Source organism: Lottia gigantea, assembly GCF_000327385.1.
Source record: "Lottia gigantea unplaced genomic scaffold LOTGIsca_39, whole genome shotgun sequence".
Classification (NCBI taxonomy): Eukaryota; Metazoa; Mollusca; class Gastropoda; family Lottiidae; genus Lottia; species Lottia gigantea.
The window spans coordinates 161,308-188,830 of NW_008709333.1; the positions used below are offsets into that span (position 1 = coordinate 161,308).

General features: G+C 33.1%; 5 protein-coding genes across 5 annotated transcripts; 3 read left to right on the forward strand and 2 right to left on the reverse strand.

Annotated features, from left to right (window-relative positions):
• Window positions 1-1,955: 1,955 nt before the first annotated feature.
• On the forward strand, window positions 1,956-4,085 carry LOTGIDRAFT_76158 (hypothetical protein; the record flags this gene model as incomplete). The annotated part of the gene is made up of 4 exons (XM_009059356.1): window positions 1,956-2,082; window positions 2,434-2,604; window positions 3,435-3,577; window positions 3,933-4,085. Coding segments are annotated over 4 exons (594 nt in total), but the record flags the coding sequence as incomplete, so codon positions are not given.
• A 3,257-nt stretch (window positions 4,086-7,342) lies between these two features.
• LOTGIDRAFT_233363 (hypothetical protein) lies at window positions 7,343-10,027 on the reverse strand. Its single transcript, XM_009059374.1, has 3 exons — window positions 9,898-10,027; window positions 8,145-8,576; window positions 7,343-8,098 (listed from the first exon to the last, which is right to left on the reverse strand). Exons 1-2 carry the CDS (start codon window positions 9,970-9,972, stop codon window positions 8,364-8,366), a joined length of 288 nt encoding a protein of 95 aa, XP_009057622.1. The 5' UTR covers window positions 9,973-10,027; the 3' UTR covers window positions 7,343-8,098; window positions 8,145-8,363.
• Window positions 10,028-10,271: 244 nt separating this feature from the next.
• On the forward strand, window positions 10,272-17,092 carry LOTGIDRAFT_233364 (hypothetical protein; the record flags this gene model as incomplete). Its single annotated transcript, XM_009059375.1, has 9 exons — window positions 10,272-10,287; window positions 11,968-12,032; window positions 13,043-13,180; window positions 13,517-13,580; window positions 13,916-14,041; window positions 14,364-14,473; window positions 15,218-15,371; window positions 16,001-16,098; window positions 17,030-17,092. 9 exons carry the CDS (start codon window positions 10,272-10,274, stop codon window positions 17,090-17,092), a joined length of 834 nt encoding a protein of 277 aa, XP_009057623.1.
• Window positions 17,093-21,418: 4,326 nt separating this feature from the next.
• Window positions 21,419-23,335, reverse strand: LOTGIDRAFT_122144 (hypothetical protein; the record flags this gene model as incomplete). Its single annotated transcript, XM_009059376.1, has 4 exons — window positions 21,419-21,655; window positions 22,133-22,231; window positions 22,544-22,719; window positions 23,227-23,335. 4 exons carry the CDS (start codon window positions 23,333-23,335, stop codon window positions 21,419-21,421), a joined length of 621 nt encoding a protein of 206 aa, XP_009057624.1.
• Window positions 23,336-24,281: 946 nt separating this feature from the next.
• On the forward strand, window positions 24,282-26,952 carry LOTGIDRAFT_233366 (hypothetical protein). The gene is made up of 4 exons (XM_009059377.1): window positions 24,282-24,355; window positions 25,140-25,381; window positions 25,814-25,939; window positions 26,204-26,952. The coding sequence occupies exons 1-4, from the start codon at window positions 24,340-24,342 to the stop codon at window positions 26,378-26,380; spliced, it is 561 nt and encodes a 186-aa protein (XP_009057625.1). The 5' UTR covers window positions 24,282-24,339; the 3' UTR covers window positions 26,381-26,952.
• The last annotated feature ends 571 nt before the right edge of the window (window positions 26,953-27,523 follow it).

Consider the following 27,523-nt stretch of genomic DNA (forward strand, 5'->3'; position numbering starts at 1 on the left):
ATAGATGAATCATTTTCAGAGTCACTTTGTTTGAAAATGTTTGGCTTCGAATCCCATTCTTAGTTAAATTTCCTAATCCCAATGCAAACTAGCAGATGCAATATCAGCAGTCCAGAATAGATTACTAAAATATCTTTAAGTTCCAGATTCTTGGGTTAACTTGCCTCTCCTGTCATGGACTACTATTTTATGGTAGTGCGGAATTTGTAGAACAAGTTCCTGAAGAAGATCTAGACCAAGGTGGAAGGCTACTAGTACTAGTAGAGTAAACTTTGAAGGATATGCCTACCTAAATACTAGGCTAATCTGAAAACAGACTTTGATTTACCATCTTGCTTTTTTAGAAGTATGTCAGCTGAAGTCTGTATAGTCTCAAACGAGAACAACAACAGCAGTAAGAAACCAAGAAGATCTAATCGTTTAGTGGTGAAAGAAATGGAAGACCATCGGGTCTCCATGATACAGAATGGACCTTTAGGATATTTTAATATTCTACCGTTGGAGCTGAGATTTTATCTTCTCAATTTCTTAACCAGTAAGTGGGCTAATCTTTTCAAGGAATCTCTCCAATGAAGACACCCTTAAAACAGGATCAGGGGCATTATGCATGGGGTAAGGTTTCAGCTATTTAAGGGATCTCGAGAGGGTCTAGAAAGTGGTGGAAGTTTTGAAATAGTTTCAATAACTTCCTGGTCTCTCAAAGCCAGTAGATTTGCTGAGTGGTATAAAGATACCATTATATTCGCCTAATATTCTGAGCAAAATGTTAGCCCGTATTCTGTGGGTAAAGCTTTAGTCAAAATTTGGACAGACAGATGACGGGCATAACAACTGTCTGCTTTGGAAGTTTTTCAAATTATATTATCAAAATTTTATTCAGATCAGCAAACAGAAAACGATATCTGATAATTTTGAAAGATATTAAATGAAAGTTTGTCTGGTATTCCTTGTCACATTCCTTTTTCTATTTTTTCTAGTTGATGATTTGAGCATCCTGACCATAACTTCTAAAATTATGAGGAACCTAGTAGAGGGCTATAGAATAACCCAACCTGTCACCCAACACGTGACACCCCACCCCCATATTAATACACATCTGATACAGACTATAGATAAACTGGGTAGTTTTTATCATAAATATGAAAAACTGGGTAAGTACGGTACCTTAGCCCCCAAAGACAAAGGGCTTGTTCATCCTTTCTGAAACATCTGCTGCCATTGATTAGTACATGGCACGTGTTAGTCTGGATTAAATCTATATGAAAACACTGCCGACACACTAACGACCTACAAAAATTTGGCCTGGTCGTCGACCCATTGGTAACAATTCTGACAATTCTACAAACATCCAGTAGATCGAAAGTACTAGTAATCGTCCAAAATGTTGTAGGGCAGACTAACAATGCCTACTTCGGTGGGTGCGGTTTCCAATTTTGAAATTTGTCTTTGTATTTGTAGTATGGATATATTATTTATTTATTTTTTTGCAGGATTATTGATAAAAAGATCAACTTGTTTATATTCTACTAAAGATCGACTCAAATTAATCAACGATTTTCTTACTAAGGTATGCTCTGCCTACTTTATTTAACAAGGAGTGCCAACAGTGGTAAGATGTCTGTAATTGGTGCTGAAATGAAAAAAAGACAATAAACTAATGCCCTGTGTGCTACAGGATATGAACCTATATGGTCTTACGCCGCCGGACGCACATCTGGTAATGGTGTGAAATATTTGCTTTATGCCCTCTTTAAACAGAAGATTTGCGATGCCAGTCCGTTCAGCAATCTATGGCAGTTTTCATAAAGCTGAATATATTGTAGAGCGTTGGAGGAACTTTCAAGATAGACCGTTCGATGTCAGTAATATACAAGTAAATTTATTTTACTTTCCAGATGATGTGCTGTAATTCAGAATCTGTTCACGACGCAGAATACTGTATATCGTTAACATGTTTCGGCAAATTTTTACACACTGTGATAGCCGGCTGGGACGATTCGGAATGTCAGAAAGCTTTCGAATCCATCTGCCAACATACAGCTTTGTTGAAAAATATCAAAACCGTGGTCAACTCCAGGCCAGGTAAGTTTCGATGTGGTTGGGGAAATGTAACAACAGGAAAACAAAATGAGAGGTATATCCTCAAGTATCGATACAAGACTTAGACCTCGCGATACGATACGAGTATTTCGTATCGCGATACATCGGTTCACCAATTGATAAATCATGGCAGAACTACAAATCTTATCTCTTTTGCGCACATCATTGTGCGCAACCCTTGTCATCACAATCTGGTTCCAAACTGTAGAACATTATATTGTTTCTAACGAGTTTATTGCTAGGCGCTCAGGATTTGATCTTGATGATCATTGTTATTGTATGGCCTACTTTTTACGCGTGTAATGAATTTATTAAATAACAATTTAATTGCAGGTCTATATCCTGGTATAGAAAACGGTATCAGATTATTGATAAGAAGAGTGTTTTTAGATCCCTGTCCCTCCATCTCAGACCGAGCTTTCTGGTTAACTCGAATATTAAAACCTTGGCCCATGGTCACACAAGCTCGAATTATTTATCTTTTATACGGGGCAGCTTATCAAGGTTTGTCCATCTTTCATCTCTCTTTTCAACTAGCAGGCTTAGAATTTTCTGGCTTTGTATAGGTATATGTCATTTTTTGCCCCCACCCACGACCCTGGCATCGAAGACTTAAAAAGGTTGCCATAATGTTCCTGTAATTCCAGAAAAATCATATGACTAAAATATTGCAAATAAAGTGTTTGCTAGGTTATATTGAACAATGGTGGTCGTGAGTTGGTTTCGTGTATCTATAAAAAATTCATATTAAATCAGCTTAATCTAAATTTACTTTCATTTTATGGATTTTTTTTACAGGCGAGATATTTTGGCTGGAGATGTGTGAGAATACCCCGTCCACCTCGGAACAGTCAGTCCAACATTTCAGCGAGATAGCCGATACCATACAGTTACTGTATAATTATAATAAAGAATGGTCGGAAGATGATATTATCAGTGTTGTCGACGAACTAACTAGTAAGTTTTTGGGGGTCAAAAATGCGGCGACCAGCTCCCCCTCTCCGTCTTCATTAGCCCAATCCGATGCAGAAGAGTTGGACGTTTAACTCCATCCATTTAATTTCATTTGAGCTTGTTATAAACTGAAGTAACACGTTAAAGCCGCGAATAGACAAGTCATGATGCCCGGTCCAGTGTACGGTCCGGGATAAACGATACAGAAGAAGACGTTGGGTTCTTACACGTCGTGGGCACAATTTGCTTCCACTATTTTCCACTGTATCGATAATCCTGCACCAAACACCACATAGGACACCGTACCTCGTCTATTCCCGTATTGACACATGTATTGTGTATTCCAAGATTTCAGTTTCAGTTTGAATATTTATTTCCAGGTTCGCCTGATGAATGGCTAGCTGAGAATGTGGCTAATCTACTGTTACTATGTGGAGATAAAATAACAGCTAAATTATTAATTAGTAAGGCTATCAATGGTAGAATTATAGAGCTCTGTAGTATCACCACTTCTTTCTGTTTGGTACGTACTGATATCTACCCTAAAATTACAAAATATTAGATAAGCGAACTCTCTGGAAGGAATCGCCCAGAAAGGGTTTGCATTAGTTTCAGACACCCTGACCTAACCATTGGCCCAAAGAATCGTCTTATACTAGGGGCGCCTGTAAAATCCAGGAAAGTCATAAAAACCGAACTCCAAAGAATCTTATAATTGGTCGATATTGTGGAATTTTGTAAAGAAAAATATTGATGAATATTTTTTGGAGAAACTCATTACATTAAAGAGTAACCATGTAAAGAAATGATTGCTTGAAAGCCCTTCTACTTCAACCCCTCAGACTGATAAAACTTAACATCTGTTGAATTGTTTCCAGGTATGTGTGAAGAGTAACTACAGCCTGTCCTGTGTGATGATCATGATACAGAATATTCTACAAGTTATGGACAACTCTAAAGATCGACTCACGTTTATTAATTCTATGATGGACATGTTTAAAGAAATGATTTTAGACATGCACGAATTCTCAGAGTCGGGTCAGTTTGATATTTTTAAATTATCTCCCTTTAGTGTGTCAAGGGAGGTTATCCATACCTTGTGTAATGACCTCTCTTTGAAGTATAAACTGAATTATTATTTATTTCTCCCTTTAATGTTTGATCCATTTTCAAGCCCTACACTAAATTCTCTTGTCTAAATTATCTCCCTTTAGTGTGTCAAGGGAGGTTATCCATTTCAGGATATCTCCTTTTAATGAGTTGTACGTCCTGCTTTATGCTTCTGCTTGAGCTTATGAGGACGGGCAATATCATGCACTAGCATTACTCCCTGAAATGTGTATGCTCTGAACTGAATTTATTTTTAAATAACCATCCTTTAGTGTGCCGAGAGAATATGTATATTTTCCTTTTATTTGTACTATAATATTTCACAGAAATAAGGCAATCATTTATTAAGAAATGTATTTATACTGCGAATAACTTTCTACACTGTATAATTATCTTCCTTTAGTGCGTCAAGGGAGGTAATCCAGAGCTATTAGTAATCAAACGATCCATCATGAAAGTTCAGCTAGGGCTCTGCAGCATATTCAGCATTAATGAATGTAACAGCTGAATGATTAGTAATGTTATTTCTATACATAGTTTTCTGCATGTGATGTGATGTAAATATTCAATATTTATTTGTAGATGAGATCCACGACAGTGATTTGTTCTATCTAGTAACTGCTCTGACAGAGTTCACTAAACGTACAGTACAGATGGCTTTTAAAAACATGATTACTTGAGCATTGGTTTGTCAGAGTCAGAGAGGGTATGCAAATCATAGAAAGGAATGAGATACAGATTGGATTGAGAAGATTCCAAGGAAAATATGAGATTTTTTGGTAGCTTCAGCTGATATTATTATTTCTGTGAAAAAGTCTTCAATTTAGTCTAACTAAATATTTATTATTTACATTTAAAAATTTCACCTTTGGCCTTTGTTGTATTTGGACATCATTTATTGTTGTTTCTTCATAGCAAATATTAGACTTGAGTTACCATTCAAGGCATAAATGTTAAATTAGTTCGGTTTTTTTCTTCAATTATAATAAATAATATACAGTTAATAATATAATACAAGTATAACCATGGTAGGATTTAACTGAGCCAGTATTTGTGGAATTTTCAAACATTTGTGACAAAAACTAACCTGAATGAACTTCAAAGCAACAAAAATTTGAAATTAACAGCCCTGATATAAAGATGTTTTTGATCTATATCATTCAAGATATTTTTTTGTTAAAATCATTGAGTTATAATTTGTGTGTATATAAATATTTGTTAGGATGTATATAATAATGCTATTTATAATTTTATTAATTCATACAAATTTCATATTTACTGTAACTGACTAAAGGGTTGGAATAGATAGTTTTCGATGAATGGTACAGGATTATCAATACAGTTGAAAATAGCACAAGCGAATCGTGTCCAGACTCGTACCTTGTGTGTTCACTTGTTCCATTTTCTACTGTATCAATAATCCTGCACCGTACATCATCTATTCCCACCATTAAGCTGCAAATATACTAGGTGTGGTATACATAGCAGGATTATTAAGGATTATGGATACCGTTGAAAATAGTAGGCAATACAAGAGGTACTGGTCCAAACACTTTTATATTTTCCACTGCATCAATAGATATAAGATTTCACCTAAAACCATGAAACAAGTTTGGATTTTTATTTATCATTTCCAGACTGTCAACTCTGATCTGTTCACTGGTAGAATTTAACAATAGAGAATAGATAGAGCTACCAAAACAAGGCCATATATTTTTTAGATGATTAACAGATTTGACCAGCTACACTCAGTGTTCCAAAAGATATGAAATTTGTATGAATTTTGTTTTGTTGTGAGTTTTGAAGGGAAATAGTTTTCTAAATAGTCAATTTACCAATTGATAGAACTTAATTCCAGCTACACCTTGCATTTTTAGGATATCCTTAAAGGGATTGTAAAGAGGTTTTGTAAATTTTTTATGTAAAATACTGATGGTATTAACCACAGACGTCTGATTGAAAATTGAAATGTTGCAAATTGCAAAATTTACAAAACCCCTTTAATACATATATCATTAACATTTCTTCATCAATTATTCTGAATAGTAGTCAGTAGTCTCATCTATGACACCAAATTCTTATAAGTAGTAACTGCACATCTTAAAAGTGAAATATGAAGATCTATCAGCTGGTATAGTCAATAATTAAACAACTATATCTATTGAGCATTAAACTGTGATAAAAGTAGATGAAAAATTCCAAAAAATATTTCAAATACTGCCATCAATATCTGTGATAAATTATTTATTTTTTTATTTATTCTTCTCATGTTATTAGGCATAGTTTTAACAAGTTGCTTTAGGTTACTTGTATGACAAATTTCGGGTTTTGCGTCTCCTGTAAAATATAAAAACCAGTGACCTTGGCATTATTCTCGAATACTCCTAATTTTAAGAAATACAGTGATGTGATTGGATAATTCAACAAAACCAATGATTGCAACACTGAAATCATCTTGTGTTAAGTTTTTAAGAATAAAGCCCTGGTCCTGTACCTCATAAATCTTGTCAAAAATGTTCTAGAAATGAACAGAATGAGAGACTTTAAGTAACCAAGTTTACGAGTAGGCCAGAATACGTGAAAGTCGTGGAATATACCATATTACCACTCACTATTATGGTGTCTGCGTTAGGTCAACTGATAGTTTTTTGTCGGGAAATGGTGCACATTATTTACTTTAACAGATTTTCCCAGATATGCTGGAGGTTAAGAAGGGGTGCGCATTATAAATTATAAGGTACTCGTTTTACGATTTGTTCAGAACCTAAAACAAGTTGTTAAACTATTGTCTTCTATTTTTGTTTTTGTTTTATATTTTTACTACTCTAAATAAAGGTTTCTAATTTCTATTGTGTTCTTCATAAATTCAAATACTTTAAGCTATGTGGACTCTCTGAAAGAGATGCACAATTTCCATAAAAAAATTTTTTCTACTTTATGGAATGAGTCCCAATGGATTTATCAAAGGAAAGATTTCTATTGTGTTTTTTTATAAATATCTCAAACATTTTTAGCTATGTGGACTCTCTGAAAGGGATGCACAATTTCCATTAACACAGATTCCTCTCCTTTATGGAATGACTTCCCATGGATTTATCATAGGAAAGATTTTGCTGTGAGGTATTGATACTTGGATAGAGAGCAGCAATAGCTTACTCTCTTTTTCAATTTTTAAGCCTTTTGAAGGAATAATAATTTTTAATACATGATTCTTAATATACATACAATAATTATTACACATTCCATGGAAATACCTTCAAAAGAAATTACAAAAAGGTAAGAGCTTGCCAATGTGAAGATATAAGTAGCAAGAAATTTGACACAGGCTGGTACAGATCACTTGGAATGTTTTAAGATAGAAACTAAGCCAGCCTTCTATTGTATTAGCTATGTAGACTCTGACAGGGATGCACAATTTCCATTAAACAACCCTATTCCTCTACGGCATGAGTTCCCATGAATTATCATAATATGATAACTAAGCCAGCCTTCTATTGTATTCAGGATCATATATACCCAAAATATAATAGTGTTTTCCATGTATGAAATTTCCAAAGGTATAAATATCCAAGAATTATAAAGAAGGACTTTAAAAATGATAATAATAGACCAAACTGACACCTACTTGATTATAACAATACAATTCTAACAATAATATTTACATTTTGTTCATAAACACTCAGATTAGAGTTACAGCTCACAAATTTGCTGATAATTTATCGATTATAGTAATAAAATCTTTTAATAAATATTTCACAAGTCAGAAACTTGCTGACTCTAAGCTAGCCTCTAATATATAATAAGGAAATTTGTCAGCTAGTAAGAAAATTGCTGACTTTTTCTTATCTTCTGATTGCATTAAATTGAGAGTTGCACACTGGCTTAAAAAATTGCAGATTCTTACTTATCTTCTGATAGCTATTTTTGACAGAATGATGTTAACTAGAGTAGTCAAAAAACTTGGGATTATTTTTTCTAACGATAAGAAAATTCATCTATGTTAAAGATTTTTCATAAGTTTTACTGTTTCACAAGAGAAGCCAACTTTATATTGCATATATAGTCTGTATTGTTTAGATTACCAGAAAATACATATACAGTATCTACCTCACATAAATATATATTTACACAAAAATTTAAATGGATTTATAACACAAAATGCTTGCTAATTCATACACAATATCATTTCATCAGGGTTTTTACGACATTTCATAACTGGCTCGTGAATGCATCCTTTGTTGTACGAATGAAAAAATAAATAAAACCACATAAATTCCAGCAGCTATCCAACAATTCATGGCCGTCTGTTCAAATTTTTCTACTGCTTCTGAATATGTTCCATTCCAATTTTCCAGAGGAATATCTTCTATTAAAGTTGGGCTTCTGATCTGGAAGAACAGTCCTAATAGCCCCTGGAAAATATGAAAAAACACAAAAATTCAACATTCTATTATATTTCTACATGCCAATTCAGTAAAGTTATAAATTCCCGGTTTCCAGGCCAAATGATATTTATGATAGTGCCATTATGTTGTTACTATTGAAGCTGTAGGTGTCCCTAAATACATGTTAAGCTTAGTAAGGCTAGGAAACTTCTTTTGAATCTCTAAGACTCTTGGCCAAATTTGTTTGATAGATGGTAGACTGGACTTTAATGGAAGAAGAAGAAGAAAAATTGGTATGGTGTAAATAGAAGATAGAGGGATGAAATAAACATAGGAAAGAAAACATTTTTAAAATTCTTCATAATTTTCCATATATTGTTTAATAAATATACATATGTACAAAAGAGGAAAAGGAAATTCAAGTAAAGTACAAAAAAATGTTAAGAAGTACAAAAAGTCAGTTTATTATAATATAGAAACCTCACCACTACATCAAACACAATAACTCATGACCTAGATTATCATTTCTACACTGTCTTGATTAAAATGACTCTTAGCAACACAAATATTACATTTTATTTTCAAATCAAGAGTTCAATACAATGCAAACTAATGTCCGACCACTGAGCTTTCAAAATTTTACAAATTATGCCAACTTCAAAATAAGTTTAGGTTATGTAGAGTTGGACTCTTGGAATGGAATTGTATGATTGTTGAAAAATCTGCACCAATGTGAAAACTAATGTTCGGCCTCTAAGCTTTCCAAATTTCACAAATTATCCTTATGCCAACTTCAAAATATAACTGAAAATCTAAGTTCAGGTTTTGTAGAGTCTTGATTTGACTTTTGGTATTGTATGATTGTTGAAAATCAGCACTAATAAGCATACCACTGGGGTTTTAGAATCATAATGTCCAATTTATATGTATGATATGTCAAATTAGTTGTGAAGCCATAAAAGTCTCATTTTATTAGTTTCTTACCAACTTCAGATTGCTGCAAATCAGCACCAATGTTGGCAACAAACTGTTTATTTTTTATAAAGCAAGAGACAAGATGATAGAAACTAATTGGATTAGAAAGATATTGGTTTTATAATGCAGTAACGGTAATAATGTTGGATAAGTTTTTCCTTATCATAAAATCGAACATCTAATCGAATTTTATAATTAGAGGTCTATTTAAATGACATTGTATTTTGTAATAATGAAAATCATTTATAAGTACAATAAATAGTAAAATAAATAGCAGCATGATACTCGTACTGATGTGATGGAGAAACTGAAGAAGTATTTCCACCTGAAAAGCAAGTAAAAGTCAAAAATAACACAAAGAAATCCAACGTACCAACATAACGATTCCCCAAACACTCAAGATACTACAATAAGCTGAAAGCTTCGGTCCACAAATCGGAGAAACCATTTTCACAATTTTATTATTTTCCTTTCCTGACGAACTGTCACCTTCTTCAAGTCATGTGACTTTATTTATTCTGATGAGCTTCAAAACAAGGGACGTAACTCTATTTTAAATCTAAAATCTTGATGATTTTTGTGAAAACTGTCCCAAAAAATTAAAATCTTTACAAAAAGCTTTTAGATCTTTAAATTTTTCTAGTAAAAAGTCTGCAAATACTCTATATTTGTAACAATATAAAATCATGAAAAATCAAAAAAAAAAATTTGTTGGGCATCAGACGTGATCAGGTGACTCAATCCAAAATGGTGGACCGACTTGGTAAAAATTTTTATTTTTATACTTTATCTTGAATAACTTCTCTTCTAAAGATTGAATCCAAAAATTTCTATCCTAGAGTGAATGTGTTTATCTAGATCTTTCAAAATACTGTAAAATTATTGTCCCCCATAGTTTATTATCGACAGGTCAAAGGTCTGAAGTGGATTGTTATGAAAAAGGAAGTGCAAGTTCCATTTCAGCGCGGACGTCACAGTGAACAAGCACCTGCTGAAGTTATGATATATTGATGAGTTATTCAGTGAGTGACACTGCTGGTTTATTTTTAGAGTCAGTTTGTCATTCATCATTCTAGTTAGTCAGGATTCATTTGTCAGTAACCTCTGAATCTTTTCTTAACTTTTGCTGAATTTTGATTTTAAATTGTTATCAGTAAGTTATTTATTTAGTTACAACTATCTTTTATCCTTGTGATAAATTGTACTGTCTAATGTCTATAAAGTAAAGTATGGTTGGTCAAAGGGATGGCAAATATGTGTCCCTTTCCATTATATACTTTATAGTTATGATATTTTTCCATTAGATGTTTATAGTATAAATTTCTATGAATTAACCTCAGGAATAATTGTTAGAAAAAATGAAAAAAGTGGAGATCTGAAGTACAAAGTGGATCTTTTCAGTACATTATCTCTGCACATTTGGTGATCTTAAATGTACCAGTTTGTAACCTTTATATCATACCAGAAGTGTCCGTTCAAAGTACTCAAATGTATAAAAATGTTATTTTACTTCCAAGAAAATCAAAGTCCATTTTGGTATGTTTTTTATTGTCTGGATATTCAAAGTATTGTCAAGGGAGAAATAAATTAAAATTGTGAGACACTTTTTAGATATTTATAATGTCTGATTGTGATTGTTTTGGCTTTGATTGAGGAATTGTTTTTACATTTGTTTGATGCAGATTTTTATAGTATCTTTGTATTTAATAAATTGGTTAGAATTTAAAAATTACTTTCATGCTTTGAATTAAATTACTAACATCAGAATCAGATCTATCTGAGAAACCAGTGTATCCTCTTCTTTCTTCAATTTAAACAATTAAAATCAATAATAATTTTACACTTCATTGAACAAGAAAGTAAACTTTTCTTTTATTTTATTTCTAGTACATTTGTTATTCAAGCTAAAGGCTAGAGAGAAATAAAATGATAATGTTCTGATTCTATTGATTGATAACTTTATTATTTTGATACTGGAGGGTAAAGGAATATGGTTATTTTGATATAATTTTTATTGAAAATAGGAAAAACTAAAATTCAATCCAGAGAGTCAGAGGTATCTACTATAGTATAATATATAGTATCATATATGACTTGAAAATTAAATGAAATTTTACTAGTGATACTTTTCGAGTTGTTTTTTTGTTGTGCTGTTTATGAGAAAAATTGCCTAGAAAAATTATTATAACTATCTGAATGGATTGAATGGATAACTAGAAGGAAATCAAAATTTTGAAATTGTTCAATGAATATGGAAAAGGAAAGAGTCAAACGTCCTGATTTCTTTTACAGTAATTGTTTAATTTATATAATTCTTGGATGAATTTATGATTTTTCAAGAATTTCATGTTTTATCAGATAATCTATAAACTTGTAAAGCAATTAATATAAGGACTTTATACCTTTCGACCAGATATTCATGAGGTCTTTTATTGTATTTCAGTGAATTCTGAGGCAAACACAAGAAGAATTGCGTTTGTTGAACAATGTTTTGGTTCATCGGGACAGGTAAAGATTTATTGATTTGTATTGAATTTTCATCTTAAATATAGTGTGAGAAAATACTGCTTGATTTTTTTTCTGAATCAAAGTAAATACTAGCTAATGTCTATTCAATTCACAATTCTAATGTCAAAAGTTCAGAAGTTAACTAAGTCCACCCATCCCAATTGCATTCCAAGTGGCAAAGTCCCACTCACAAGAGAATACTGATATGCACCTACAGCAATTGCAACCATGAGTCAAAGTCCACAAATCAATTGAAGACAATCAAAACTGGCTAATACCTAACCTTTTGACCTAATCTGATGTCATCTTCTTTAAACAATTGAATTCTTTCAATCTCTCACAAAATGCTAACGCTGGAGAAGGCATAAATGTTATTGGTTAAAGCAGGTTAGGTCAAAAGTTTATTTTGAAGAGTGTTCAAGACTCTAATCTAAAGTCGCTATACTAAAAATAAAGACTAATAAAAAAACGAAATGAAAGTTGAGTCTGGTTTTAATTAGACTGCCAAAACTGCCTAATACCTACAAATTGCAATTCTTAAGTCAAAGTTCACAAGTTGACAACATAACAAAAGTACCCATCCCAAATGTAATCCACAAGGTAAAGTGTACAAATCAACAGCATAGAAAATCTATCTAGATAATTATTCATAAGCTGACAAAAGCAATGAGGTATGAATAATCCCCATGCCTAGTTTAGCCTGTAGTCTCGGTCACAAATATGTGCCTATACAAGCAACACTCATTAAAGGGACAGGTTGGCCATCCATTTGAGACTCTGTCATATAGAAATTGAAAGTAAATTTCTTTATTAATTAATTGAGGTATTTTTGAAGAAATTATGCGTTTTTCTTACATTTCTAATAGGCTTATTTCATAAAACTATGAATGACCCAAATCAACCACCGAAAATGGCAAACTTGTCCCTTTAAATCAAATCTTCAAGTCTAAAAAAGATATAGAGGTAGACCTGAAATGAGCCAAATAATACTTGATATTTCTATATTTCAGCCTCTAGTGGTACCTGGTAGAGTGTTAGTAGGAGAAGGAGTACTAACTAAATTATGTCGTAAAAAACAGAAACCTCGTCAATTTTTTTTATTTAATGATGCCTTAGTTTACGGAAATATAATTTTACACAAGAAAAAAGTAAGTCAATTCAGATTTTTTACCATTTTTGAATTCGTAACACCCGTTAATGTCTAGGAAAACTTTCCTCATTGCACACTGTATGGTGTTGCTTTTCATTAGTCAAAACTGTAGCAGAAAATTTGGAAGTATTTCATATTCAAATCAATCAATATCACTGTCAGTGTCTTTTCTTGTCACAGTAACCTTACTCTGTAATTTATTCCCATGGTATGATTCAGGATAGCCAAATTGATTAAAGTTTAATATTCATGATGTGTTGGTATTTCAGAAAGACTGACCAAATTTTTTAATTTTGATATTTTTGTCAAAATAATGTATTTGCGTTATTTACAGTATAATAAACAACATATATTAGATTTAGAAAATGTCAAATTAGAAGATATACCAGATGAAGGCCGTAAGTTATCTGTTAATTGTTAAAATATTCTAAGCTCTTAGTCTTGTTTCAAATATCCAATGGTGGCCCATCGTTCTCATGTTTTTTTTGTTTTTAGATTTTCTTTGTCTATTCACTTATTTTTTATTTATTTTTTTTTAATTGATTTTTTTATTTTGTTTAATTTTTTTTTTTTTTTTTAATTTCCTTTCTTTTTTTTTTATATTTTTTTTATTTTTTTTTTCGTATTTTTTTAAAATTTTTCAGAATACTTCTCAAAGCACGACAATGATTCGGAATAATAAGTTTTTCATCAGACCAAATATAACAATATTTATTGTCCTTTTATTTTTTAGTTTTAAGAAATGGATGGAAAATTATTAGTCCAAGTAAATCATTTGCTGTTTTCGCTGCTACGAATACAGAGAAAAAAGAATGGATGGCACATATTAGAAAATGTGTCAGTGATCTACTGATAAAAAGTAGGTAGAGAAAATAACATAAATTGATATAGAAAGATCTTTTCTGTGAAAGCGGTCAAGGTCTGGATTGTAGAATGGTTTAATTGAACCTGAATTATTTTCCATGCATCTTACACGAGTTCATCACATGTTTCAAACACCTGTTCTGGATACGAAAAAAATGCATCTAATAAATGTAAATTCCTATGTGAATTTCCCAAAATGGATGTTGAGTAAGCCCAGGCCTTCAATTTATTATTTTTCAACCAATAATTGATCACATTAGATCATATTATTACAAAGGTGTCGGATCAGTATAATGAGATATTTTTGTGTATTACAGAAGGTACTACTCAGTCATCTGATAATGATTCACCAGTCTGGGTACCTGATGATGATGCCACTACTTGTATGCACTGTAAAGCCTCAGAATTTAGCGTTTTAAAAAGAAAGGTAATGGTACTTGATATTTTTTATTGTTTGCATGATTCATAAAATGTAGGAAGAGATTTAATCAAGGTTTTAATTTTAAAACTTCTTGTTTGCATAATTGTCTGTCATAAACATTATGATATGTAGAGTGGGAAAGATTTAGTTACTTTTTGATTTAAAAATGGAGAAGGTATGACTTTGAAAGAGATTTAAAAGAAGACCTATCAAATAAATGTAAATGCCTTTGTGTACTCTCCAAAATAGATATGTTTGATAGGCGTAGCCAATACTTTATCAACAACCAGTATATTATCATCATTAGTTTCATTACGCCACATTGTTACATGCCTGTATATATTTATATTTTGCCTCTATGGTACTTCATTATACATAATTTACATTTTGATAACAATCAGTGGAATCAGAAATAAAGTGATTGTTATCCATAAAGACTTACATTCAAATCCATAATAGATATTGGATAAGCCAAGTCGCATAGTGTTATCAGGTGTTCTAGAGGAGAGAGCAACACCTTGCTAGCTACATCCTCAACAGCCCTTATGGATTTGGACTCAAAAGCTTAAAGCGAATAGGTCAAAATTGTTATTAACTTACTGGTGTGTATAAGCCTTGAACAACATTTAGCAATGAGGAGAATATGTAACAAACACAAGGCAATATTATGGAATGAGCACACTTCTTGAATAAGATCAAGAAATTACTAGTGCGTATATAAACCGTATGTTTAACGTTTTAAAATTTCAGCACCACTGTAGAAAGTGTGGTATAGTGGCGTGTAATTCGTGTACCAGTAAAAGATGGTTACTTCCTCTACAATCGTCCAAGCCACTCCGTGTCTGTTTAACGTGCTACAATCAACTTTCTAATACCAATAACGCTGGTGGTAAAACTAGAAAATGTGAGTTACTTCCCTTTCTATATCTTGACAATTCGATTTCAATTTAAAGTATCAAAACCAGTCCCTAATGTCGTCCTTCATAGAAAATGTAACAAATCGGAAAGTGGATTGCTATGCCTTGTTCATTGGAATTCAAATCATGCTTCAAAGGCTTTTGAAAGAAGCTTATTTATCTCCCTTTTCTCCGCCTTGATTGGGAAAATGATCAGGCAAGTATTGAACCCTGTGACAGTAACATACATGTACTATAAAGCTTTCTGGCCTGAGAAGCTTAAGGAGTAGAAAATATAAATTACCTTCCTTGGCATGGATGATGATGTCTTTGAATTTGGGGCAACGCTCTTACCTTGACTAAAGTTGGACTTTGGCTAACTTTAGTCAAAGTTTAGGTAAAGTACGAGCGCTGCATATGGCCCTTAAAGTTTGACTCCTTTTGCTAAATTTGTTGATTGGTCCTAGGTCAGCTACAAAATAGCTAGTATTTAATAGGAAAGAATAACATATTAATTTTTGCTACTGTAAATGTGTTAGACATTCTTAGAGTATAAGTTATTACAGTGGATTTATTTTTGTATTAGAGCTAACTTTCGGCTGTCTGGATCTCAAATTTGGAATGTTTCTGTTTATAGATACTCCAATAGAGATTCCTGATTCTTCTGGTGATGATTCCTCAGATGATGATAGTACAATGCCTTCAGCGCCTTATTCTGAGGACAACACTTATGAGGTAGGTCATAGTACAGTTGATACATCTTTCTACTCATATATTAATTACTACTCACTACTAATTACTAATTAGGGTTAAGTCTGAAATATATTAACTTATATTAACCTTGCCATCAGCGCCTTATTCTGAGAACAATCCTTATGAGGTAAGTTATAGTCTAGTTGATACATCTTTCTACTTACATATTAATTACTTTAGGAGATAGGGTTTAGTCTGAAACATATTCTCATATTCAGTTCCTTATTCCAAGGACAACTCCTACAATCTTTCAAAAATAGTTACTCAACCACATATATTGAATTATGCTCTTAGCTCTTTATTTTGGACAACCCAGTGAAGTTGGTTATATTCTGATAAATATATATTTCAGAATTAGTTATCATAACTCATATATCATCTCTTGAGTCTAATCTTGATCTTGTCTCGTTATTCTGAGAACAACCCTCAATAAGATGTAGGTCATAGTCAAAAAATACCTTTTTCAATAAAAGTTATCCATACTCTTAATTGTGATGTGAAGGAGAATCCCCATAGTTTAGAGTTTTGTTATATTTTTATAGAGCAATATTTCAAAAAATATTACCCATACTCTCCCTATACATATTATCTTTTGATTTTAATCTTGCTCTTGGCTCTTCCAAGGTCAACCCGTGTAAGTTAGAATATGACCAATGGAAACATCAACAGCAACAGTAAAATGTTCTGAAATTTATGGAACCTTGAGAATTAAACAAACTTATACTTGACAAAAAAATTAAAAATTTTCAGAAAAGTGGAACTTCATAATTGCTTCTGTGAGAATTCGTTCATTCAGTTTTTTATACCAGTGTGTTAAAGTATAATGTAAAACTACAATACTGACAGGAAATAACTCTAATATACCTCTCCACCCTTCACTCATAATTTCTGACATTTCCTCTTCTATTTTCAGGGTCAGTTTCAAAGTTACGAAGAAGAAGGCCCAGATTATAAATCTGGTGACACGCATCAATGAATGTAGAACCACTCATTTCGTCAAATTATTTCATATCTTAGCCATATTCAACCTAATTCTGGAAATAGAATAGTCTGTTAGCATCCCTCAATTTAGTTATTAAACTCTTCCTAACATGATTTCTCAGTCAATATAGATATATGAATAGAAGAGTTCATTTGTACAATCAGGGGTGTTTTGTTAAGTGTTTACACAATTTATTGATAATTGGCAACAATAATTTATGCATAAAATTATTTCTATTGTTTATATTTTGCAAAAGATTGAAAGTGATATATTTTTAATATTATTTACATTAAAATACTTATAAAGAACACAAGGTATCTTCACAATGTCAAGCTATAACTAACTTCATCTTATACCTTAACTGCTATGGCCCACTTTCTTATTTCACAGTCAGCAATTTGATTGGATTTTATGCCAGTGAATACAGCCAATCAGAGCCCTTGATTTCATGTAATTATTATTTGTCATTTTTCTGTGAAAGGTTCTGATTGGCTGTATTAGCTATCATACAATCCAATCAAATTGCTGCATTAATAAAGTTCATTAATACATAACAGTGGGCCATTGCAGTCAAGGTATAAGAAGACATTGTGAAGATGATTATTATGTTATTACTCTCTTCTTTGATATAGTAACACGAACACAATTATATGGATAACGTCGCAAGTTATTTATTAAAGTAATTGTTATCCATATAATTATGTTCGTGTTAATATCATCAATTACTAAATACCACTCAAGGAAGTTTGATATAGTAATACCGTAATACATGCCATATGAAAGTCTTAATGGCGTTTAAGTCATGCATTAAAAACTTCAAAACCATTACAATAGAAAAACATTGAATTTACATTCCCAAATTGACAAAACTATCAATTGTTTTCTCTAAATCTTAATTATTTAACCTTTTGAAAAATTTAAATCTTTATTTGTAAGCTAGTTTAGTTTAATTATTATAACAATATGGATAAGTGCCTTTGTCAGTTTAAGTTAATATTTATAGTTTCTAGTTAAATTCTAGTGATAGCTTTCAAGAGCTGGTTGAAGTAGTGCTTGGTTTTGTTTTTCCATGTGAGCAAATTTGTCAAAACCAAAACATTGCCTATCACTAACTTATTGCCCTTAGCTTTCCCTCTACTGTAAATAAGCTCAATTTTTGTTCTCTATGAAAGAAAGGATACAGTGTTCTGAAAACTAAACTTATCTATAGACTAACTAATTGTAGTTTCCTTGCATTGTTTTTACTTTTCCGTTTTCAACCATTAATGATTCAAATTGTGCAATGTTTAATAAACATGATATGAAATATTAATGAGATCTACATGATCTGTATGACAGAAAACTTTGATAGAGGACAAAACTGCCAAAATACTCAATTATACTCCAATCAAGTATTAATCACATAATATGCATTCTCTATAATTTCTACTTTTTGGTGTTAAGGTGAAATGAGAATTTAACTCGGGCATGGGCCTAGGTCCGAAGCAAGGACTATTCATTTCAAAGTACTGGTTATCCTAGTACTGACTTCTGTGATTAGTTGATTAGAATAAAATAAAGGCCACAATGATCAATGCAGTGACTGAGTGAAAGGGATACAGTCATCTAGATACCAATATTAGGGATTATTGATAATATACCTTCACAATGTCAAACTATTACAAACTGTGTTTTATACCTTGACTACAATAGTCAGTTGTCTTAATATCAATATATTGGTGTCATTGATAATAATTCTTCATATACCTTAACTGCAAAAGCCACCATTCTTGTTTCAGGAAATACAGTGATTTGATTGGATTGTACGCTAGCAAATACAGCCATTCATATCTCCTGATAGACAGACTGTAAACATGGTAAATTTTGACTTTCTGTCGAGGACTCTGATTGGCTGTATTCACTGATGTACAATCTAACCAAATAACTATAACTATGATACCAGAAAGGTGGCTATAATTATGAAGAACATTTTTCAATAAAAACAATGAAAAGCACAGTTCAACTGCAATTAGCATAATAATAATTTTAGTGTTCCAGAAAAGGAGAGTAATATAGATCTTTCATGATTATTTATATAAATATTGCAAAACGTATAATTGACTTATAAACATTATTTATTTTGCTTGCGTTCGTTTGTTTTAAGCTAATTGGTTTTGTATATATGAATTTTATGTTAAGCATTAAAAACCTAAATTGGGACACTTCCAAATGTCTCATTATTTATGAAATTTGTATCTGATTGAAATAATATTTAGTTAGTTTTGTAATTAATTCAGTCCAAACATCTGATAGCTATATTGATATTTGTTGGCTGGTGTAGGGTCAGAAAACGAGGCTCTGTTTAATGGGTATTCTTCTGTTCGTCTGAAAGTGTTTTGTACTAAAATTATGACTTAAATTATATGTGTGTTTGGGCGGCTAGAATATTTTATATTGTCTGCTGAGGGAGTACTCATTGTTTTATCAAATTCATTTGCTTGTAAATTTTCAAAAATTTGCCCATTTAAGAATTCACAATTCAAATTGGCTTCATATCATCACCTTCCCCCTTAAATTGGCTTCATATCATCCCCTTCCCCCTTAAATTGGCTTCATAGTTATCACAAGAGCAGTCTTTAGCCCTCAAACCAATTACCTACAACAGCATAGATAGCACAGTAACCTGAAATACCCTCACCCTCTTCAGTTTGTAAATATTGTTATAAAGAATCTAGAATAAAGTTATGCACTAATTATATTTATGCAAGATGTATCATGTTTATAGTATAGTATAATAATTTGTTATATTGAAGTTTTAAAGGTTGGGACTGGAAGACAGAACTACATGGAGAGAAGTCACTTTTGATACATAAGATTATTAGGAAGATTTTAAAAGGACAGGTTTACCATTTGTTTGACCAATCGTACTTGAGTCTAACAAAGGAGAATTAATCAGTAATATTGTTCATAGCTCACCATCGAATTTTGAGCCTTCAGACATGTGTGTCCAGAATTACCAACCTTTGAAAATGACATTAAAATTTTTAGTACCAGGGCTGTACTTGCCTATCCTATCGGATTGCAGCTCTAAAATGACTGACTGCAATTTGGATCTTTAGGAAATATTCTATGCAAATGTGCTATACTGTTCGTATTTTTCACGAATTCCTGATGAAAATTTGTATAAGATCTTTAGTTATGTCTTAAAATGTCCAGGTGGGTTTTTTAAAAAATCACCAACCATGATCCTCAATGATGACTGAACAGGATCAAAAAAAATAATTTTTCTGTCACGATCCCAACCTTTAAATAAAGGATCAATATTTTGTGTATAAAGTTTGTAAATTCTACTGTGTGTAAAAACAAATCTTTATAAATAAACAACTCATTATTTACATATTAACACTTTTATTTTTATTTCACAGACAAAATCTGAAACTGGGGCTCTTTCACAAAGATTGGTCAATCACTAAAATTGATCATAATTTTTGTCTTTATTGTTGATTTTGTTATGTTATTGTCAAATGGTCCTCAACTCTAGACTGTTGGTTTGATAAAGAATGAAGATATCACAATACAAGTAATGTATGAAACACACTGACTGATTTATTGACAGAACGCTATAGAATTTTTCAACAGTGTCAAATAAGTCGGTGTACACTTGCAGATTGTTTAAAGCAACTGTGGCAACTCTAATCTATCCTACAAAACAAGTTAACAGAAACTAACATGTTAGACTTGAGTATATGATGCGTCCACCTGGAATTCAACTGGGTGGCAATAGGCTATGACAGAACCATGATGGGTCTGGTCATCCACACCCTTGCAATCATGCCAGATATTCACAGATCATTACCAATCCCGCTGTAGGACTGTATATCTACATTTCAATTTCAGTCAGACTACTCCAAATGCTGAATTTTTTCCCTAAGTTTTTAGGAAGAGATATTCGCCACATCCCCATACTTCTTGACTTTTGACTCTCAATCTAAAGCTGAAATTAGACTCTATTACCTTGTAAAGCATATATTTAGACTACTGAATTAAGGGCAAAGTTAATAGCACTGTCTGAACCACAAGCATAAATTAACTGATGTTTTTAGGTAGAAATGTTTGTCACATCTCCCATTGTCTTGGATTTCTTACTCTCAATTTTTGAGTCTGTTTTATCACAATTCTTACGTTTATTCTCATTTTCCTCATCATTAACTGAAATTGAACTTGTCTGAAAGATAAAAACTCCAAATAATAGGTTCATCAAAATAGAATTCATTATTTGTTATTTTTTCTAAGTTAAGATTTTGTCCATAAAGAGGCAATACTCCAAACTTGTCTGCTTCCTCAAGGCAGTATTGCAATTTTAATCATTAGCAAACCAAGTAGCATGTGAATGGAAAATGATAGTCGGAAGTTGTGTTTAAAAGAACTCAAAGGTACAGAAGAAAATGTTGGAATAAGAGAAAATTCCAAACCATTTAGCCCAAATATATAGAGAAATATACAAACCATGGCAAATTTTCTGGTGAATTCTTCAGCATGTTTATTGAAAGCTGGTTTATTATATTTATACTCACTAGCCTACAAATACACTCATTAATTTAGTTCAAAAGAAAACTGACTTGTGTACTATAGCTAACTAAAAGGTTGGAGGTGTCAAAAAGTTAGTTTCAACCCTTCTTAAACTACCATTGTGAATCCAGCTCGGTGATCGAGGTATTAACATGAAAAAGTCCTGCATGTTACATTTTTATACGCCCACGTCTCTCTATGTGGGAGTATAAATTGTCGGCACCCCTCGGTATGTGTGTACATAATGGTAAAACGAATTTGAGCTATTTTCGACCGTTATAAGCAGAGATATTGCCCTTGCCCAAAAATCTTGAATATTTACCATCCGCATGACGCGGTGGTCATATATGGCTGTGGTCCACAATCTTAAAAATTCTGAAGCCTGTTTAAGCAAATCTTAAATTAAGATGATTTTAGCAATCCATTCATCTGATTGGTCTATCACTAATATAAATTTACCGATATTCTGAGGAAAATTTAACTTACTATTTCAGTCATGAGGGGATCTTCGGGGTTGGGTTCCGCCATTAATAACTGAATTGACTGTAAAACTGTACTTAGTCTTAACATTGGCTGCCAAGCACCCTAAAAGATTTACAGAAATATTCTGTGGTTCTGATCAATATACAACCTAACATTCCAAAAAAATAGTCATGTTAAAACCTGAATACACCCTTAGGCATCAAGAAAACAGAACATACTCTTGTGAAGGGCAACGCATAAGTTTTGACTAAATCTTAAATAGGTTTCTTATAGGTTTAAACTTCATTTAAACCAAAACAAACCCTTACATAAATCATAGAGTGTAAAGAACATACTCTTGTTTAAGGCAAAACGTCCGAAATGTTTGACGAATATGTGATCTTCTTAAAAGACTTGATTTAAACCAAAACATACCTGTGGGGGCATCTTTAATATATCCAGACAAATTCTTCCAGCATTGTCAATATTTGGATGGTATATTGAAGTGATAAATCTAACTTTAGGGGGAACCAGGGGATATTTGTCTGGTACATCTATCTCAAGCTTAAAAACTCCCTTTTCATATGGCGTCCCTTCTCCTCCCAATATTTCTGGAAAATATTAAAATGGTGGCTAAAATTAACTGTTTTTAATTAGTTTATCATATGTTAATTAGGGGAGGAAACCACTTAGAATAGGGGAGGAAACCACTAGGATTAAAAATAGGTGGAGACCACTGGGGGGAAACCACAAGGGAGAAACTTGTAAAGGGAGGAAACCACTACATGCCACTAAAATGACACCAATTCAGAGCATCTCCTAGTTTAACTACAGGGATACAGACACAGTCAGCTCCAAGCTATACTAAGACTGGGACAGAAATAAGAACATTACCGGTAAAAGTAGAAAAGACTGATAACTCATACTGAGCTGAGAAATACAAAACAAACTCGGACCACTTTTCATAACACACTCGGACCACTTTGTGAGTCTCGGACCAATGACTATGACAACTCGGAAAACCGTTTTATATTAAGACTAAGATTTTGTAATTGATTTTTGAATGTAGAATAAGTAGACTGTAGATTGGGGAAGAGACAGGGTTTTTATTTACTTACGTGCTTCAAGTTCAGCTGTACTGTTTTCTGATCGCCAACATGAAATTCCAAACGGTGGATTCTCACCAAAAGCCTTCAATTCTCGATTCATTCGGTTTGTTTTCATCATTTTGAGGCAGAACAGAATCGAGGTTTGTTTACAAAATTAAATTTCGCGCGAATTATCTCCCCTTTCTGCCATCAATTGGTTTTAATAGATCTCGGTGCCGAAAATGATTATGTCGTAAAAATCAATGTCGTAAAAGCTCATTATTCGTTATTTGACTGATGAAATTTAAGTTTTATCAAATATTGTACAATACTTGAAAAAAAAAACCTTTGTTAAGCTATACAGACAATTTATCAAGGGGTTTTTAGTCCGAAAAACACTGTGTAACGTCAACAAGGCAACGTAGACCCTGCGCTTGAGACTCCGGAACATTGATGTCTCTCTAATCCTGAGTTCGAGATCTGAACAATTGAAATACCCCTTAATAATAATTTTATCATGGTTGAAAAATATTTATTGAAAATAAATCGAAGACCACTGAGTGCTTCGGACTGTGTAGGAAACATTCCTTGATTAGCCTGATCAAATTACATAATATATAATATATATAGGGCTCACGGGTATTTGGGAAAGCCCATTACACATGGCCTTACCCGTCCTTTCTCATATCATCAAAGATAAAATGTTGTAAAAGACGAAAGTCTGAAATTTAAATAATACCCCCTAATATATATCATGCCCCAACCCCCTCCCCAAGCCGCGAACAATCAAGCGTTGCTACGACCCCGATCCCAATACAAAGATAAACATGTTCTGATTGTGTTTTTTAACACTTTGGATTGGTGCAGTCTCTAGGTCAATGGTCATATGATTACAGACAGTTCTAATTTACATTTGAACTAATCCTATTAATTATACAAATAATTATCAATATCAATATAACTCATCACGTATCGTATCAACTTTCCTTTAAAATTTGGCAATAATGAGCAATACACGACCCCTGACCCTTAGCATGTGATATATGTGAAATATCAACCTGTTATCAGTCTTTCTTTTTCAACCTGATAAATATTTGGGGAGTCAATATCTGTATCTTATCTCGTTTCAAAATAATTTCCAATATGTCCGAAAAACAAGGTAAGAAGAAATTTATTTTTTACTAGGTCCTCTTCATAATTCCCCCCTTTGCGCACTGCATGGTATAGCTCAAACTGTGATGTATTTCTTTTAACAACCCAGGGAAGAAAGTCGGGTAGAAAAGTTCATACCAATTCTTTAATTTTCACAATTATTATGAAACATTGATCTTTGTAATATCCATTCCCAGCCATGCTGATTTGTTGAGGTAGTTCTTTAAGATGTTTACATGGTGGCGACGGGCCAACGGGTCTTGCAGAAACAATTGGATTTGTTTTGTCAGAAATCAATTGATCTGGTTGTATCTCTTGATTTTGACCATTGTAGTAATGGCAGGTGTCACGCAAGAGGCAGATCATGCTTACTCTTTTTGAAACACCTGAATATACTTCTCTTTGGGGGAGTCTATACTATAGACCTTTACTCCCGATTTTTCCAGTCTGTGAACGAGATTTTTGATTGAGGGAATTGTCTTGCTTGTACTAATTTCTCTCTACCCATAGCCCTGGCATGGAGTTTCCCTTTGAAGAACGATTGAGATAGTCTCGTTTTCAAGGAAAAGGAAGATTCGATTTTTGCAACGGACATAAAAATAGGAGTTTAAAGAGAGGGTGGTGGTGGGGGCGATCTTTGTTTTAAATTCACCATGCTTTCTTGCCATCTTTGCCCAGCCAATGTCCATTAACGTAATGCTTTTGGAGGCTATAAAGAAACACTTGGAATGCCTATGATAGTATGAATACATCAAAATATGAAATAATACCCCCTTTAAATTGATCTCCAGCACCACCAAGTTACGACGATTCTACCAACAGCAACGGTGGAAATGCTGGTGGGGGTTACACCAACTGGTCCGCAGAACAACAAGCCCAGCAGCAACAATATGCCGGACAACCCCAACAATATGCTGGCCAACAACCACAATATGGCGGCCAACAACAGCAATATGGCGGCCAACCACAGCAATATGGCGGCCAACCGCAATACTATCAACCAAACCAAGCTGGACAATTCAACAATGTAGTGGTAGGTTCATTACAGATGACAGCCCATTACTCTAAAACAGACGAACAGTCTCCATTTTGTAGGGCTACTCGAGTTTGTGTCATCTTAAGAGTCTGGGATTGGTCCCAGATAGGTTAAGATACACTTTTTACGCGATCCTGAGTAAATATACTTAATTGTACACTGCATGCTTACGTTCGTCTCCAATCAGATACCAAAAAACGCTCGTTTCATAATATAAACATGCATATCAAGTGAACATTCTTGGCTATGTGAACTCTCTGTGAGGAATCTTACAACCCCATAGTTGATGGTGGTATAAGGCGGTTATAAGAGATACTTTCCTATGGAAGCACTAGTCTAAGTTACAAGAAGAGACTATGGATTTCATTGAAAAATAACAAACCCAGCGAAGAAAGGGTAGGTAGTTATTGGAGCATTGTATATTTGTAGGTGACACAGCCCCAGACAACTTCTGCGATCCACACCACCCCACCGGACCACTTGGGACTAGCCGTTCTAGCAACTTTATTATGCTGCTGGCCAGTTGGAATTATGGCCATTATGAGAGCTTTAGATGTAAGTACATTTAATGTGAATTGATATTACTATTTGGTTAATTCTTGATTGACTAATAGAGCTCAAGTAAGTCGTTGTGCGATTTTCAGACAACTGATCCATTTCAGACTATGTCCCTTTTGAAGTTATGAACAATTCAGATCCTTTGTTTCAGAAATGTCTTTAGGGGCGATGGAAAGCTTTTCTGCCAAACAGCCTTTTCTTTGTGTAAACCGTAAGCTCTAGAGCTCTGTACTTATATCACATATGCTTGATATATTTCAGGCTAGACGAGCTGTGGACAGAGGAGATTTGATAACAGCCAACAGCGAGGCGGCTCAAGCTAAAAAGCTATCGTTGATAGCTATAGGTCTAGGTGCTGTTATATTAGTCGTGGTCATTATTGTAGTGGTCGTAGTCGTCACGAACAATTCTTGTTATTCTAATTATTATTATTGTTAATCTACAGCTTCGGTCGCCCAGTTTTCTTCTTTCTATGGACAGTAACCTTTCTATCTTTCATGCCTTAAATAGAATAGAAGAAATCCCAACCTCCTATAATTGTATTAAAATCTTCGATCCACAACACTTTTTAAGCCAGAGGTTTTCAACCTGGGGGAAATATTGAAATTTGGGGGCAGTAAGGCATCCTTTTGGACAATTATAATTTAGGTCGTTCAATACGGTCAGACTATATTCTCAGACATGAAAAATAGAGCAGAGAAAACTAAAAGAAAATAGGTAAATAGTAAGGATTTATTGGAGAAGGCGGTAATGCAATCGATCAAAGGTCCTGAAAGGTGTAACAGAAATAAAAAGGTTGAAAACCCCCGTTTTAAGCCATACCAAATCTACCAGATTGAACAGTTGGGATTTAATTACAATCAGTGCTATTACCGATAACAATAGTTGACCACGTTCATCTTTCCTGAGAGTGGATTGAGTGTTGCCAACACACGAAATAATGATATATTGTATAACACTGTAATTAAAAACAAATGTAGATTATTTTTTTAAATATATTTTCGCTTTTTAGAGAGTGCAATTTATTTACATTCGTCAATCCGAATTTAGTCATAACATATAACGCTTAGTCTAAGAAGCTCTGGCCATCAGTGGCGTGTCTACGAAACATCAGGTGAGGGGCCTAGCAGGGGCCACAAAATATTCTTTTACTATGTATGCTGACCATATCCACAGGCTCTAACAGATGATTATGGTGACTAGTAGTCATTTGTAGGACTATAATACGAAATAAATATGATTTCAATACATGTATATGAGTTCTGATGTATTAATGAACAATAAAAATAACAAGGGCATAGCACAAATACTTGATTGTGGCTGGTATAAATTCCTGTGCTCCACGGATATGAATTATGTACCGTAACAAAAAATATCCGTATAAACAAACATGAAAGTCAATCTATGATACACATAATGGTTTACATACAGAACACAAGATGTATGACAGTGGCGTTTTAGCTGAGGAGTGCCCGTCCCCTTCGTAGAAACGCCACTTATGTATGGATATGTACTTCTGAATTTATTACATACTACGTTGTAAGTTCCGAAGTAGTACATTCATGTCATACATCTTTTGTT

Coding starts and splice junctions, on each gene's coding strand:
- LOTGIDRAFT_233363 (XM_009059374.1), bottom strand. CDS start 9,972: ATGGTTTCTCCGATTTGTGGACCGAAGCTTTCAGCTTATTGTAGTATC. Junction 8,577..9,897: donor TTTGGGGAATCGTTATGTTG/GTACGTTGGATT, acceptor CATATTTTCCAG/GGGCTATTAGGACTGTTCTT.
- LOTGIDRAFT_233366 (XM_009059377.1), top strand. Junction 25,382..25,813: donor GACAATTCAACAATGTAGTG/GTAGGTTCATTA, acceptor GTATATTTGTAG/GTGACACAGCCCCAGACAAC. Junction 25,940..26,203: donor CCATTATGAGAGCTTTAGAT/GTAAGTACATTT, acceptor GATATATTTCAG/GCTAGACGAGCTGTGGACAG.